The sequence below is a fragment of the Lampetra planeri genome, chromosome 30 (genome assembly GCF_965212315.1).
Source record: "Lampetra planeri chromosome 30, kcLamPlan1.2.h2, whole genome shotgun sequence".
Taxonomy (NCBI): Eukaryota; Metazoa; Chordata; class Hyperoartia; order Petromyzontiformes; family Petromyzontidae; genus Lampetra; species Lampetra planeri.
In genome coordinates, this window is record NC_136136.1 from 7,157,391 (window position 1) to 7,171,844 (window position 14,454).

General features: G+C 52.0%; 1 protein-coding gene across 2 annotated transcripts; it reads left to right on the top strand.

Annotated features, from left to right (window-relative positions):
- The first annotated feature begins 502 nt into the window (after positions 1-502).
- Positions 503-10,883, top strand: LOC144728898 (synaptosomal-associated protein 25-like). 2 transcript variants are annotated; one of them, XM_078608636.1, is made up of 8 exons: positions 503-634; positions 2,501-2,684; positions 3,252-3,293; positions 4,296-4,344; positions 5,536-5,653; positions 6,850-6,984; positions 8,596-8,740; positions 9,115-10,883. In XM_078608636.1, exons 2-8 carry the CDS (start codon positions 2,616-2,618, stop codon positions 9,175-9,177), a joined length of 621 nt encoding a protein of 206 aa, XP_078464762.1. In that variant the 5' UTR covers positions 503-634; positions 2,501-2,615; the 3' UTR covers positions 9,178-10,883. The 2 variants fall into 2 exon arrangements, with proteins under 2 accessions (XP_078464762.1, XP_078464763.1); XM_078608637.1 differs by having other exon boundaries at positions 545-634; positions 2,507-2,684.
- Positions 10,884-14,454: the final 3,571 nt, after the last annotated feature.

Sequence of the window (14,454 nt, forward strand, 5' to 3'; positions counted from 1 at the left end):
AGAAGGGGTGGGGCTTGTTAGGGGGAAGGGGAGGGGTATAGAGAAGGGTGGGGCTTGTTAGGGGTAGGGGGAAGGGGTAGGGCTTGTTAGGGGGAAGGGGAGGGAGAAGGGGTGGGGCTTGTTAGGGGGAAGGGTAGGGGAAAGGGGTGGGGCTTGGTAGGGGGAAGGGGTGGGGCTTGTTAGTGGGAAGGGTAGGGAGAAGGGGTGGGGCTTGTTAGGGGGGGGTGGGGCTTGTTAGGGGGAAGGGGTGGGGCTTGTTAGGGGGGGAGGCGTAGGGGAAAGGGGTGGGGCTTGTTAGTGGGAAGGGTAGGGAGAAGGGGTGGGGCTTGTTAGGGGGGGGTGGGGCTTGTTAGGGGGAAGGGGAGGGGTAGGGAGAAGGGTGGGGCTTGTTAGGGGTAGGGGGAAGGGGTAGGGCTTGTTAGGGGGAAGGGGAGGGGTAGGGGAAAGGGGTGGGGCTTGGTAGGGGGAAGGGGTGGGGCTTGTTAGAGGGAAGGGGGGGGGGAGAAGGGGGAGGGGCGCCGCTCCTCTCCCCCGGCAGAACCAGAAGCAGAAGGAGCGGACGTAGGGGGGCAAAGGAGCGGACGTGAGAGGCGATTCCCTCGGAGCTCAGCCGCCCGGCAACCGGGACCCGAAGGTAGCGCTGGCGGGCGCGTCGTGGCCGGTGCCTCACGCAGTGGCCGTTGTTGGTCTCCCGCCCCCCTAACAACCTCCCCTCGCGGGCTCGTGGGCTGTGTGGGCGCCGTGATGCACAATAGAGCCCGAGCCCCGGAAGGTTGAGGGAGAAGAGGAGTCCGGGGCCGGTGATGATGGTGATGTTTAGTTTGGTGGTGATGGTGATGATGTGTGTGGGGGGGGGGGGGTGTTTAGTTTGGTGATGATGTGTGTGTGGGGAGGTGATGATGTTTAGTTTGGTTATGGTGATGATGGTGATGATGATGATGTGTGGGGTGATGATGTTTAGTTTGGTGATGGTGAACGCTGCTGTGTGCGGACGAAGTGGCGCGTTTGGTGTTTGAGCGGTTCGGGCTTTGGATGGTCGTTTGTGAGCGGACGTGGCGGGTGTCGTTGGGGGGGTCCGTGATGTTGGAGTGAGCGATCGCTCCGTGGATGTCGGGACGTGCTTGTTGGTGTAGGTGGTGGATGTCGGGACGTGCTTGTTGGTGTAGGTGGTGGATGTCGGGACGTGCTTGTTGGTGTAGGTGGTGGATGTCGGGACGTGCTTGTTGGTGTAGGTGGTGGATGTCGGGCTTGGGTGATGCTTCTCAGAGGTGTGGTGGGCGTTGTTGCTTTTCTTCCCCGTGCCTTCGTGTGTTGATGTGGCCACGGATTCGTGGCTGACGCGACCACTTGTTGGTGTATCCGATGCTCCCCTGGGATGCCCCCACGTTGACGTGGCTTTGTTGACGGTGTGCCATTGTTGGTCTGTACGTGTTGGTGGTGGTGTAGGTGTGACTGGCCCGCGTGTGCGTCAGTGTTGTCCTTGTTGCTGTGGCCGTGTCCGTGTGACCGTGTTGGTGTGTGGCTGAGCATCATTGGGGAGTGTGCATCTGAACGCCACGATTATTGCTGTTTGCCATTCGCGTTGGAGGGGAACTCCGGGGTTTGCAAGCGGACATGAACGAGATCCCCAGTGAGACGGCTTGGGCAGGGCTTAGTCCAGCAGTGGATTACGCTATATTCGTGGCTGCTGATGATGAGTGAGACCGTGAGCACGCGGCACAAATTTGAGAGAGCGCGAACTTTGCTCGCGGCGTGACCGCGCAGGTCATGGTCTCCTCGGTAGAGGATGGGGCACGCCAGGCACGGGGGTGGTGCTGGAGGTGGTGCAGGGCAAGCAACGGTGGCCGAAGGCAGGGCAGGTTGGCAGGGCGGGTCTCCTCTTCATTGTTCAGCCCAGGGATGGGTTTCCCCGGCTTCAACAAGGCGCGCGCGTTGACGGACCCCGCATTGCTGTGATTGCAGCGTTAATAATAAATAACATCACGGCCAACGGCGCTGTTATTTACTATGACCGTGGCTGCTGTTGGTTGTTGTTGTTATAATGATTATTATTTAAAGGGAGCTTTGCGATTGTCCGTGCATCGCTGCCGGACCTTGCATGACCCCCACAGGGTGCGCGTGGGTCACCGCCCACGGGAGCGAACGCACGTGGAGCGAGCGGGGAGTGGGATGAAGTGACAGGGAGGCAATAAGAAGGCGTTTAGCATCGACCGGGCACTTCAGAGCCGCCGCTCGGCCGCATGAAAAATTCACAACGGCATGGGGTGGGCAGCCAATGGTGGAGAGGATTTATGTGACCTTAAGGAGATTAGCTCCAGCTCCTGGCTTAGGGGACCATTGTTTTCGCCGCCCACATTGAATGCCTCTGGCAGATGAGGGGGTTATGAAGGGAGGCGCTGATAAGAAATTTGTGATGACGCACATTGTGCATCCGAGAGGCGATGTATTGGATGATGGGATGACGATCTGCTCTCCACCGGCTTTCCCTATTGTGCGACAGCAACAGCAGCAACAGTAGCAGCGGCATTGCCTGGGAGTTCCTCCCAACGGTGGGGGCGGCAGATACTCAGAGCGACAGTGCGCGGGGCTGACGGCCCCACACTTCTGCTGCAGCCATGAACGACGACGACATGAGGAATGAGCTCCAGTCCATCCAGATGAAGGCCAACGAGGTCACGGATGAGGTGAGCGGCGTGCAACCTCATTGGGCCGAGAGGGCTGGTGCAGGAATTGCTTCTGAAAGCCTAATGTGTCCCCCCCCCCCCGATTTCCTTGGAGAGAGAGCCTAATGGATTAAAAATTAATTTTATGTCAAACTATAAATAGACAGATTTTTTTCCTTTCTGACGAATGCACAAAAATTGATGCTAGAAAAACGATTAGGCAGAGATATGATCGATCGACCCATTTGACGTCGAAAAAGCAGCTTTAAACAAAGATTTTAGCTAACCCTTGTTTCAGTTTAGAAAAAATATCCAATGCACGCTGGGTGTATTTTTGTGAAAGCATTGTTGGGGAAAAATTGACCAAATGTGTGCATCTGACTTTGGCACTCTGGAACTGGCTATATTGTACCACTGAAAAGATGTCTACTGGCACGTGTGGGATTTCTGTCAAGTGCAATTGATGTGAGTGGGTGGTGTACAGGCTAGCGACTCTGCAGCATGTGCGGTCTGTTTTAATGGGTGACACGCGCAGTCGTTAGCGAGTTTGCAGCACGTCTCTAATTGCATTCAATCTCAACCCCACAGTCACTGGAGAGCACCCGTCGGATGATTCGGTTGGCGGAGGAGGTAAGGCTTTCCACTGTTTTCCACGTTCTTCACTGCGGTTTGTGCTTGGCTCGTAAGTGGTTAATGTTAACGACTTCCTTAACAAGCCCTTGAGCTTGAGTTTGTTCCCTTGCACCGATAAAATGATTATGACGGCTCGCTGCCATTGGGCGCATGCTTTATTTTTATCTGGCGTCTTGGCGTGTATGTAAATTTTTTGTGAGGTGCAGCGGCCACGTTCGGTTGGGCGCTTCTCCCAGCTGAACGCGGCCGGCCGGGCGTGCACCAGCATTGCAGTGCCGCGACACCATGGCCACCGAGTGGCCACTTGAGCCGCGGAGCAAACTGTGCTGCAGCTGCACGGGCGACGTGGCTCGCGAGTCGGCTGCCGCCTCGGAGCTAATTTCAGCAGCACTCGACACTCGTGTCGCCACTCAGACGAGGCGGCCAAGCACTCGATTGAGCGTCGCCAACGCCGCTTCGCTAAAGCAGTCCTCGGATTCTCTTCAACAAACCGGCGCCTTGCCGGTTCGATGCGACACTTGTTCGTAGAGGGTCGTCGATGTGGTTTGCTCAGCATTCCCTCCGGAGTCTCAGTGGCAACGCCCCCCTCCTCAGTTTTGGAGGCAGTCTGTGTGGCCGAAATTAGATGCTGAATTGCGCTTCTCCCATTGGTATCGAGGTGCAATACCGTGGCATTTAGCCGATTGAAGTTAATGTTACGTGATCAGCCACTGACATAGATTGATTTCTGTGATGAACCCACTGACTGTCATAACCAGTATTTTTAAAAAATCAATGATATGCTAACAGCGGTGATCATTCAACATAATCCATTTAGCTTAATTTCAGAGACCTGACGATACCCATCTGCTGATTAGTTAGTTCAGGGAGAGGATCTGTCTAAGGTAGAGCTTCCTGGCATTTGCCTCCCATTGCTAATGAAGCTCTGACTTTGTCCTTCAATGCCACCGTCCCATGCCCTCTGACCCCTCTCTTTCTCCGTGATGTGCGCGTACGCAGAGCAAAGATGCCGGGATCCGCACGCTCGTCATGCTGGATGAGCAAGGGGGTAAGGCACCGAGTGACGGCGTACCTGACCTTGTGTGTCTGTCAAGTGGGGGTTATTGACTGTACTTCACTAAGCTAGTCAGTGCAGATTGGTGAAGAGGTTGGCATAGATGTGGAAGCATAAAATAACACAACAATGGATTTTGCAGTACTCCCCTCTGCTGCCCAGCACGAAGTCTCACAGCAGCCAATAACAAGGGGTTTGTGCGTGATTGTTCATCCAAGCACTGTCCAGACTGCGGGTGCATTTTAAATGATTTGGTCTGTCGTACCATGAGCCACAATAGTTATGTAACAAAGCTAATTATTTACATAAGACAGCCTCACTGAGTCTTGGGATTCTCTTTCAGGAGAGCCCTGCATTGAGATGTGTGGCCAATTCCATTCATGATTGTTTGGTTCCATGTGGGAAAAGAGCAGAGAACCCAGAGAAAATCCACCAATGATCTGTTTACCTTTTCTACACTTTGCACTCCTATATTGTTTTGTATTATTTGTTGTTGTAACGTTCTGACCTGCCCCTACTGGACATCTGTGAAAAAGAGCTTTGTAGCTTATCGGGTTCCACTAGTATAAATACATATTCTGATTTTGATCTCGCAATATCATGCTCAGCTTCTGACATAATAATGAGATCAGGCATGTGATTTAGTCACAAGCAATAATACAAATGTAACAAAAAGTGAAAAGAGAGCCAGGCATCGCAGTAGAGGTAGAATTAACGATAGAGCTGTCGCCTGGTTGGCTGCTTTGGGTCATGCCAGGAGAAGGTCGTTGTCTGATTGGATAGTGCGCTGTGCCCCTTAACAGTTTGCACCTCCTTCAATTACCGAGCACGGACTTATATATTTTTTTGTCGGTTTTCCCTTGGTGCTTGCAGCTTGTGTTCATTTGCTTCCTCTCATTTGGCACTTGTGTTTAAAAGAAAAAAAACTTATTTCGCAGTGAGTCTAGTCGTCATTAGTCCCGCTTCTTACGGGGCTGAGAGCAGCAGCCCCTTCTCACTGCCATTGCCTCCGGTCCTGCGCACCGCAAAGCCTCTGCTTGAAACCACGCCTGCCGTTTCTTGCATTTGCGTGGGTGAGCCTACAAGGTCGTTCGTCTTTCTAGCTCTCCGACTTGGTCGTGCGTGAACGTAGCGGCTCCGTGTACGCCGTGGCTGCAACTCTCTCTCGGCTCCTCCCAAACACAGAGCAACTGGACCGAGTAGAGGAGGGGCTGGACCAGATAAACCAGGACATGAGGGAGGCCGAGAAGAACCTCACTGACCTATCCAAGTGCTGCGGCCTCTGCGTGTGCCCCTGCAAGAAGTACGCGCACACCACCGCCCCGCATCCCGTGCCTACCACTTGTCGTATTCTCCACTTTCCTATTTAAAGCGAACGCGGTTCTCCGCGTGCCCACGTGCTATTAACCAGCTTGTCGTTTGCCGTGCTGTGTAATCGGTGGTGCTTACTACTGGACTCGCTTCCCAGCTTTGTTGTGTTTTTCTTTCTTTTCACCCCTTTCTTTTTCTTCTCCTCCCTACCCCTCCCCCACCCCACTTTGTCCTCTTCGCTGTCTCCTTCCGCTGGCTTCACTTTCGCAAGTGATGATGGTAAAGGCTCCCTGCTTTTGTCAGAGCCTTCGCCTCGAGGGCGATGATGAGCAGGCGGGACGCCCCCAGTGCTGTGGCCTTTTGTGTCTGTCTGTCTGACAAGTAGGTGCTGTTTGCATGCATGCATGCACCCCTCCCCTCACCCCGCCCCCCTCGTCCCACCGAGAGCCGCTGCTGCTCTTACCCGCGTGCGCGTTCACGCGCTTTACCGTGCCATGCAAAATACTACCCAACGCACGCTCGGCAACAGCGCAATGGTAGCCATTCGCTGTCCAACGTTCAGCGATTACCATGCATGCAACAACCCCCCCTCCCGCCTAACTGTTAAATGATAATCATCATTTGGAATTAAGCAGCTCCCGTGGATTTATAGACATTTTTTATATAAAAATGCATTACTGCCACGGAGCAAATGAAAAATGATCGTTACAGACGAGTATGCAAGCATCCGTGCTTTGGCATAACCCTCCATTTTACAGCCTGCGGCTCTGTGCGGCGTGGTAGTGGTGTTGCCAACTCGGAAATGTTGTCGCTATACATTTTGTAGAAGTGACAAATCAACCGACTTTCTGGGACAAAGAAATGTCCCAGTTTTAGGAGCAATTCAAGGAATGCATTCAGGATCCGGTGCCAGTTAACTGTATTTTAGCACTCGGTAAATTGTCTAGTGAGATTTTTTATGCCTTTTTAGAAGATCTACCAAGCAACACGTGGCGACTTTTTAAAGGTTTGCTTGTCGACTTTCCACTTTAAGGAGTTGGCAATACTGCGTGTCGAGGTATGCGGTCCGCAAGAGCACCCCCTTCACCACCCCCCCACCCCCCACCCCGAGGCTCACGGGCAGTTGTGGGCCCCTGTGCGGGCGTGACTGGGTGCGGCGTTAACGCTGGTGGTGGGTGCGTGTGTAAGAATCCGTAACTTTGAGATGGGCGATGCCTACAAGAAGACTTGGAACTCGGGGCAGGACATCGTGGTGTCCTCGCAGCCCGCCCGCGTCATGGACGAACGAGAACAGATGCAGGTCAGCGGAGGGTTCATCAAGCGGTGAGTGAGCATGCAAGCGCGCCCACCCCACCACAGCCCACGTGCGTGTGTGTGTGTGCACGGTAGTGTAGCGGTTAATGCTCTGCGCTACGGACCTGGTGACCCAAGTTCGATTCCCGCTCAAGGCCAACACCAGTGACGATTATTTGAACCGGTCCTGGGCCTCCCCTCGGTCGACTCAGCCTCATAAGTACCTGGCGCAGTGTGTAAACATCGTCACTAGGGATACAAAGGTGGCCGGGCGTGGTGCTGGCCACCCACCCCCTCGTGTGCCGTGTTGGCCTTCATAGGTGCTCGCTAACAGCACTTGCCCCTACATTCTGTTAAGGCTATACGGGAGATCTTTGTCTTTGACAGTATATGTGAGTGCGCGTGTAAGGCTTTGGTTGGGTGTTCGTAAAAGCCTGTTGCACCTGTGGCCTGATAGGAGTGATTTTACGATCTGGGCAATTTAAGCTCCACAGTTGTCAGGTGTACTGCGTTAAACATTGTTTTCTTAGGCCCTTACCACTGCGTTACATTTACACTGCTGAACCCTAACCAGTGTTACGAGCAAGCATGTGGTCACTGACACTGTGGTTGGGGGAGGGGGTGTTCTTCATTCACGACTGCCAGACGCTGCAACCAGAATGCCTTGTCACACAATTTGTCCCTGCATCTGTCTCTAGCTGTGGCTCAGATGAGCGGCAATGGCTGTGGCCTTGGGGAGGCCGTCTGTAGCCAGGGCAGCATAATGAGAAGGGGGGGTCTACAGTGGGAGGCGGAAGGGGGGGGGCTGTATTGTCCATGCAACACACACCCCCCCTCACCTCCCGCGGGTAGAGCTCATACCGAGCTGGTCTTGTTCATCTGTCTCCGCGGCAGCGCCTTTTTGAGCGCGTGACTCACGCATTGCCATGAACTTTACGTTCAGCATGCTCTGGCAGGGTTAATGATTTTATAAATGCCAGCCGACATCCCCGCCCCGGACTTGCGCTGGTGGCAATCAATTTGCTCGGCGCAAGGGGTTCTCGCGGCAGAGCGGTTGGCGGGGAGGGGGGGGCGCTGACCCCAGGGCTTAGAGGGGAGGGCGGCAGCGCATGCTGATATCAGCGGTTGTCCTCATGGACTCCAGACTGGAGGGTTAAACGTTAAAGGGGAGTTTTTATTTTCGTGAATACGATGTCGTGCCCGGGTGTGCCAGTAACGTACAACGTCACGGATTTCTTCCTATTGTTACAATTATTAAATGCAACTTTGTGAAGCAAATTAATGGAGAGGCCATAGTGTTTTTATTTTCCACGCACGGTATCTCTGTTGGGCATCTACCCTGTGCCCTACGGCCTGCTCTTTAAAAACCAGCACCCTCCCCTCCCCCTCATTAAAAAAACAAATCCTTCACATTCTACAAGTGTTGTTGGTATGTGTTGCCTACTAGCAGAGTAGCATTCCCTTCTGCTCTATCGCCACTGACTACGGGCTGCCGAAAATCATGGTATAACTGACGGCACCGTGGCTCCGAGAGCCTTGGCCTTTTCAACGGTCTTGTGAGTCTCCCAGCTCGCGGTAGATGGGTCCCAGTTTGTGGACGGTGCTGGCGTCGCTCACAGCGTGGTGGTGTGCGGTTCTCAGCGTGACGAACGATGCGAGGGAGGATGAGATGGAAGACAACCTGGTGCAGGTGAGCGGCCTCGTGAGCAACCTGCGCCACATGGCCGTGGACATGGGCAATGAGATCGACATGCAGAACAAGCAGATCGACAAGATCAACCAGAAGGTGGGTCTCGCCGCACTGCAGGCACCACATTTCCTACAAACACAAAGCACCACGCCACACAGCACCACAACCACTGCACGACCAAGCACCGCAAAGCGCCCACAACGCCAGAATGACATACTAGCGCCACAACCCCAACGATTAAAGCCGGAGGCTGCAATTATTATTTTTGCTACAAATCGATTTTCAGAGCTAATTGTACTGCTTAATGAACATTTGGAAAACAGTTTTGATGCAGTTCTTTGCTTTGAAAGTTAGTATGCAGCAAAAAGGTTTAAACGTCAGCACTATCTTGCCGCTTAAGTCGGTTGGGTGGGCAACCGGAGTGCCTGGTTCTCCCTCCCCTGAGTGACATCGCTTCTTCTGTGCCGCAGGCGGAGCTGAACAGGTCCCGTATCGACGATGCGAACCAGCAGGCCAACAAGATGCTCAAGTGATGCGCTCTCCTAGCCCGGCAAAACGACAGCCGCCACCCTCGCCAGCCCGGGAGACCCTCGCACTCTCCACCGCTCATGCCCCGTTCATTTCTCGGCAACATTAGTTGTTTATTTATGCTAATACTTCTTGGTGTGGTGACGTGGAGAGGAACTTGTGATCATCGAATACCTTTATCTGTTTGCCACCCATTTTATCATGTGTACTTGGAGTTTAATGGTATCGTCAATGGCTTGTGTCAAGTGGCTTAGAACCTCCTCCATATCCAGATGAGTGAGTTTTGCATGTAACTGAACATTCTATGATGTGTTCTTAGGGAGAACACTGCTGCGAGATGCCCATGTCCACGTTCTGCTCCTTTAATTCGGAAGAGGTTGCCGGGAGGAGGCTGGGTTCCAGTGCCTCATGTTGTTTCTCACACCACCGCCTCCACCTCCCCGGGTTCAAGCCCCAGGGTGGACGGATGCCGTTCTCCTCTTCAGAGCCTTATCCGTGTCCACGTAGGCCACCGTTCTTGTTCTCACTCAAAACTTCCAAAGCGTTTGCACTTTATTTGGTCGTGTCCAATCAGAGCTTTCAGAGAGGAACCGCTTTAATGCGTCCCAGGTGGAGATTAGTGGGAGGTGCAGTGTGGGTTGCGACAGATGCCCTCATGCGTCCCGCTTGCAGGACGCTCACGTTTCAAAATACACACCTTAATTCTCACCAAAATAGTTTCCTTCATCCGTCCGGCCTTGGTTGCTGAATGACGGTGGTTTCATTTGTGCAGCTATTGACGTCGCTAGTTGTTTGTACGGCGGCCAAAACGAGCGTGTGGGTCCCCGACAGTGGCGTCCCCGACAGTGGCGCTCTCGGCGGTGCCACCTGCAAATGTCGCCGTGTTTCCAATGGCGACAAAAATCTCTTCCGCGTTAACCTCTCTTCCGAGTAAACCTCTCACACCGCAATCGCGTTCAGAGTGCCGATTGAGCTCCTCCCCGGGCGTCGACTCGCCGGGAAGATGCCACTTTTTAGTTTAGCCATCGTCGGCAGGCATTCGTGCAGCTCGATGGAACCTCGGTGGCCGGTGTGGCACTGCTGGCTTACTGTCGGCATCAGACAAGCCTGTGCCCGTGACACATGAAGTCGCGGAACACATTTTTATGAATAAACTCGAGCTTAAAAAAAACTGTTGAGGTTTTAAACATGACCGCATATCATCTGATGGAAACAGAGTTTGTGCCTCCCAACACTTCAAGTGCTGTGCTCCAAGCACTGTTGCCAGTATTGCTGTGTATGCGATTCGCATTTTAATTCGGAGCAAGTGGAAAAAAACATTCCTGCATCACATCGACTGTTCTTGGTGTAATCTTAACGAATAGCCAAAATGCCTGTGCCGGAGAGAGTTATGAGGAATCGAGTTTCCAGGGACGATCTTTACCAAATCTCATCAGGGCCCGAGGCTTACACGCGCGCGCAGGTTAGCCGACAGAGATGCCTTCTCCCGTAGGGGTTTATGTGACACATTTTTTTCCGTGTAAACTTGTATAGTTTGTATGCATTTTGATTATTTGCGTGATTTGTTCGCTAAGTAACGTTGGAGCGCTCTTCCATGGCTGAACCGGACGATGCTGACCCCCCCTCACCCCACGCCGACTTCCTTCTGTGCGTACGGTTTGTTGCACCTATATGATGATTCCACCAAAAATAAACGTCCACTGTTAAGTAATCCCAGGTGTGGCTCCCTGTCGTCTCGATGGAGATCATCGCTTTCAGGGAGGCGCGCTCTGCTAAAGCAACCATTTATAGTCGTGCGCGAGCCCCGCGGAGATTCAACATCGCGCGTCGTGGGAGGTGGTGGTGTAGGCGTTCGCGTAAAAGAATCACATTTTCCCTGTGGTTGCCTAAACCAATTCAAGGGAAATGTTTCACTCGAGGTATTATGCAATTGGCCTCTTGAGGAACTGAGTACAGAATATATTCGTCAAATCTGGGGTATTGAGTTCTCCCCATGTTCTGCATGGGCTTCCTCCGAGTTTTCCCGTTTCGCTTCTTGCGTATGATGGCAATATGTTTGAGAGCTAAATGCCAGTGCCTCGGTCTGCTCGCTACGAGAAGGCTTCGAGTGACGAGCAGACCTACAGTGCTTTTACTGTATGGTCCAAAATTAGACAATGGTATTGCCTAAATAGCCCAATGCTGTGGAAATTACATGCAGATTACAGCACTCAACTTGGATGACATTAACATTGGGTCCAGACTGCAAAAGCTTGGCAGGTCCCTCCTGAAGGAGTCTTGAGACTCGGTGAGGCTTTCCTGGCAGTAAAAAAATGTAATGTTAATAAGCATAGTGCTGAAGCTGTATACTGTTCATATATTTTGGGGGCCCCTCAAAATCCGTGGCCGTGTTGCGGCCCAGGGATTGATGTGCACGTGGGAAGCGCCATCTGGTTTTAATGTTTCTTCCCATTAAATAAAGAATCACCCAGAAATGTCTGTCCGTCCTGCGTGTGACGTCACTCCATGAGGCCCACCTCTCTGCGTGACGTCACACCACATGAGGCCCACCCCCCTAATTAATATTCATGAGTGGATGTATTTTTACACGAACGCAGAGGAAGGTCGAGCTGAATTAAATCATTTATTACGCAAAGTCGCTTCAAATATGACGTTTATTTACAGAAAGTGACGGTAAAAAATAAATCTACGCAGCACAGTGCTACATCCGTGCGTGAACGCACAAGAAGGTCGCGCACTCCACATGCCGCACTCCTCCCATTAATAATCATGAGAGGTGACGTCACTCCACATGCCGCACCCCTCCCCTCATTAATAATCATGAGCGGGTGACGTCACTCCACATGCCGCACCCCTCCACAATAACCATTAGCGGGTGACGTCACTCCACATGGGGCAACCCCTCATTAAAAATCATGAGCTGAACAATTGTTCTATTGAATATTTCAGATTTACTGCACTATACACCGGTATAACAACTATCACAAATCCCAACTTAGGACGCACAATTAGAGTCTTGAGACCATGTTGGATTTGAAGAGTTTAATAGAGCTGTGTTGAGCAGGAGACTTGAGTCCATACAGGTGAGGTGTTTACAATGGCGCATGCATGTGTGTCTGTGTGTAATGTCTGTTTCTCCGTGTGTGTCAGTGCATTCGTGACTGTGTGCCTGTCTCCGTGCGAGTGTCTCTGCTCAACTGCACATGTGCGACGGAGGGGTGAGTTGAGATGGATGTGGATGGAAGCTGACGCCTGTCGCTGCCCAACTGTCCCACGACCAATGGAGAGGAGGGGGTGGTGGCAGGAGATGTGGTGTGGGGGCTGGGTCATCCACTCAACACCTGCTGGGACTTTGATCTGAATTCGCCTTCTCTCATCCACCCTCGTCTGTTTGTTTATTTTCTGGGGGACGCGACTTGTCCCGCGCTGTAGAATATGAAATCCGCGGTGTCATGAGCCGCACCCCACAGGGACACGTGCCACGTGTTCCGTAGGGTGCAGTGTGATCTCAGGTCGATTCCAGCCCCCGTCACCAATGACTGCTCGCACATTAAAAAGCAAAAAATCACGTTAAATGTGGTTCTACTGTGTAGGTAGCTCTGCTATATTAGAGCTCTGGGGTTCATTCAGCTCACTCGAAGAGATCTCATAAGTAGCTTCGTGATATCCACTCCTGTGGGCCGTTATGTAAAACGAGGCTTAGATCTGCTCTGCGACATTTTTCGATTTAAATATTTCGTGACTGCAGGGATTCATATTGTTGGTTCTTTCGGTAAAGTCACGTAGAAGGGAAATAATAAAATAATAAAAATAAAACATAGTAAAATTATCACGACGTTTCGGCCACAACGCAAGCAGCCGTCCTCAGGTGAAGAACAGAGTTGTCGGAAAGACAGCGTCCGAATGAACACTGCTAGGCTTGGCAGCGTATCTTAAGCTGGGTGGGAGGAGGAGAGCGCCTTGACAAAGGAGTTTACATATCAACAGGGGAATTTAGCATGTTGATGACTCCTTGTGGAATGTGTAGGCGGTGGGGGGTCTCCAAGTCACATTATGCTAGTGTATTATGTAGGATTAGCAGTAATAAAGGGAGGGAAATTTTACTAAAGGTACTAAGAAGGAGCAAAGAAATATGTCATTAGGAGAGTGATAGCAAGACACTCTCCCATTGACATAATATGACTTGGAGACCCCCCACCGCCTACACATTCCACAAGGAGTGACTCACCCCATATCTGCATTTGTCATCAACATGCTAAATTCCTCTGTTGATATGTAAACTCCTTTGTCAAGCCGCTCTCCTCCTCCCACCCAGCTTAAAATACGCTGCCAAGCTTAGCAGTGTTTATTAGGACGCTGTCTTTCAGACAGCTCTGTTCTTCACCTGAGGACGGCTGCTTGCGTTGTGGCCGAAACGTCGTGAGAATTTGATTATGTTTTATTATTATTTTATTATTTCCCTTCTACGTGACTTTACCGAAATAACTAAGAATATGCTCTGCGACAGTTCCGAATTGAATCTTCGCCTCGGTGGCGCGACAACCGGGACCAACGTTTGGGAAAAAAATATAAAATAAAATTCAACGCCAGAAGCTCAGCTCCTCCGAGCCATGTGCGCCTTCGCAAGACTAATCTGCGCGCGAGCAATTAATTCCCCTGGGCAAGCTGGCATTCTTGTCGGTGCACTCTTTTTTCTTGTTGTTGTGGTTGAAAAGAAACAAAAACCTATTTTCGAACATACACCACTAAATATCACTTTGTGTGTTTTATGCGCCGAAGGGGGGGTGGGGGGGTGGGCGGCTTCGAGGCTATTAGGCTCAGCGATGCGCAGTGAAGCGCGTGGGAGGGGCGGTTGATGTGAGCGGAGATGCCACACAAGCTCGGCTCTTTCGAGACGGAGTTGTTGGTGGAGGCGTGGAGCGTGGGGGTGGGATGAGGACTGACAGTGGCAGCAGCAGCAGCCGAAATATCAGAAGCGGCAGCAACTTCGACAGCAGCAGTAGCAGCAGCAATGTCAAGCAGCAGCAGCCTCAGAGGCAGCAGCAAAATCGACATCAACGGCAATGATAATGTTCTTGAATCCTCGAAAGCCTTACCGAGTCTCAGGACTGGAATTTTCCCCATTAATCAGAGTTTCCCTTCATGTGGGAGGAACCCGGGATATCCAGAGAAAACATACTGCGTGTAATGTGGTGGTATAGCTCCGAAGCTCCGCACAGATAGATTCAAGAATAGAACGCTTTGTGGCTCTGCCATCTGATCAGCGAGCAGCCAATAGCAGC

Bases quoted from the DNA above. Each gene is read 5' to 3' on its own strand.
- LOC144728898 (XM_078608636.1), top strand. From the start codon at position 2,616: ATGAACGACGACGACATGAGGAATGAGCTCCAGTCCATCCAGATGAAG. The intron at 6,985-8,595 runs GTGAGTGAGCAT...TGCGGTTCTCAG, and splicing joins AGCGGAGGGTTCATCAAGCG to CGTGACGAACGATGCGAGGG. The intron at 8,741-9,114 runs GTGGGTCTCGCC...TCTGTGCCGCAG, and splicing joins TCGACAAGATCAACCAGAAG to GCGGAGCTGAACAGGTCCCG.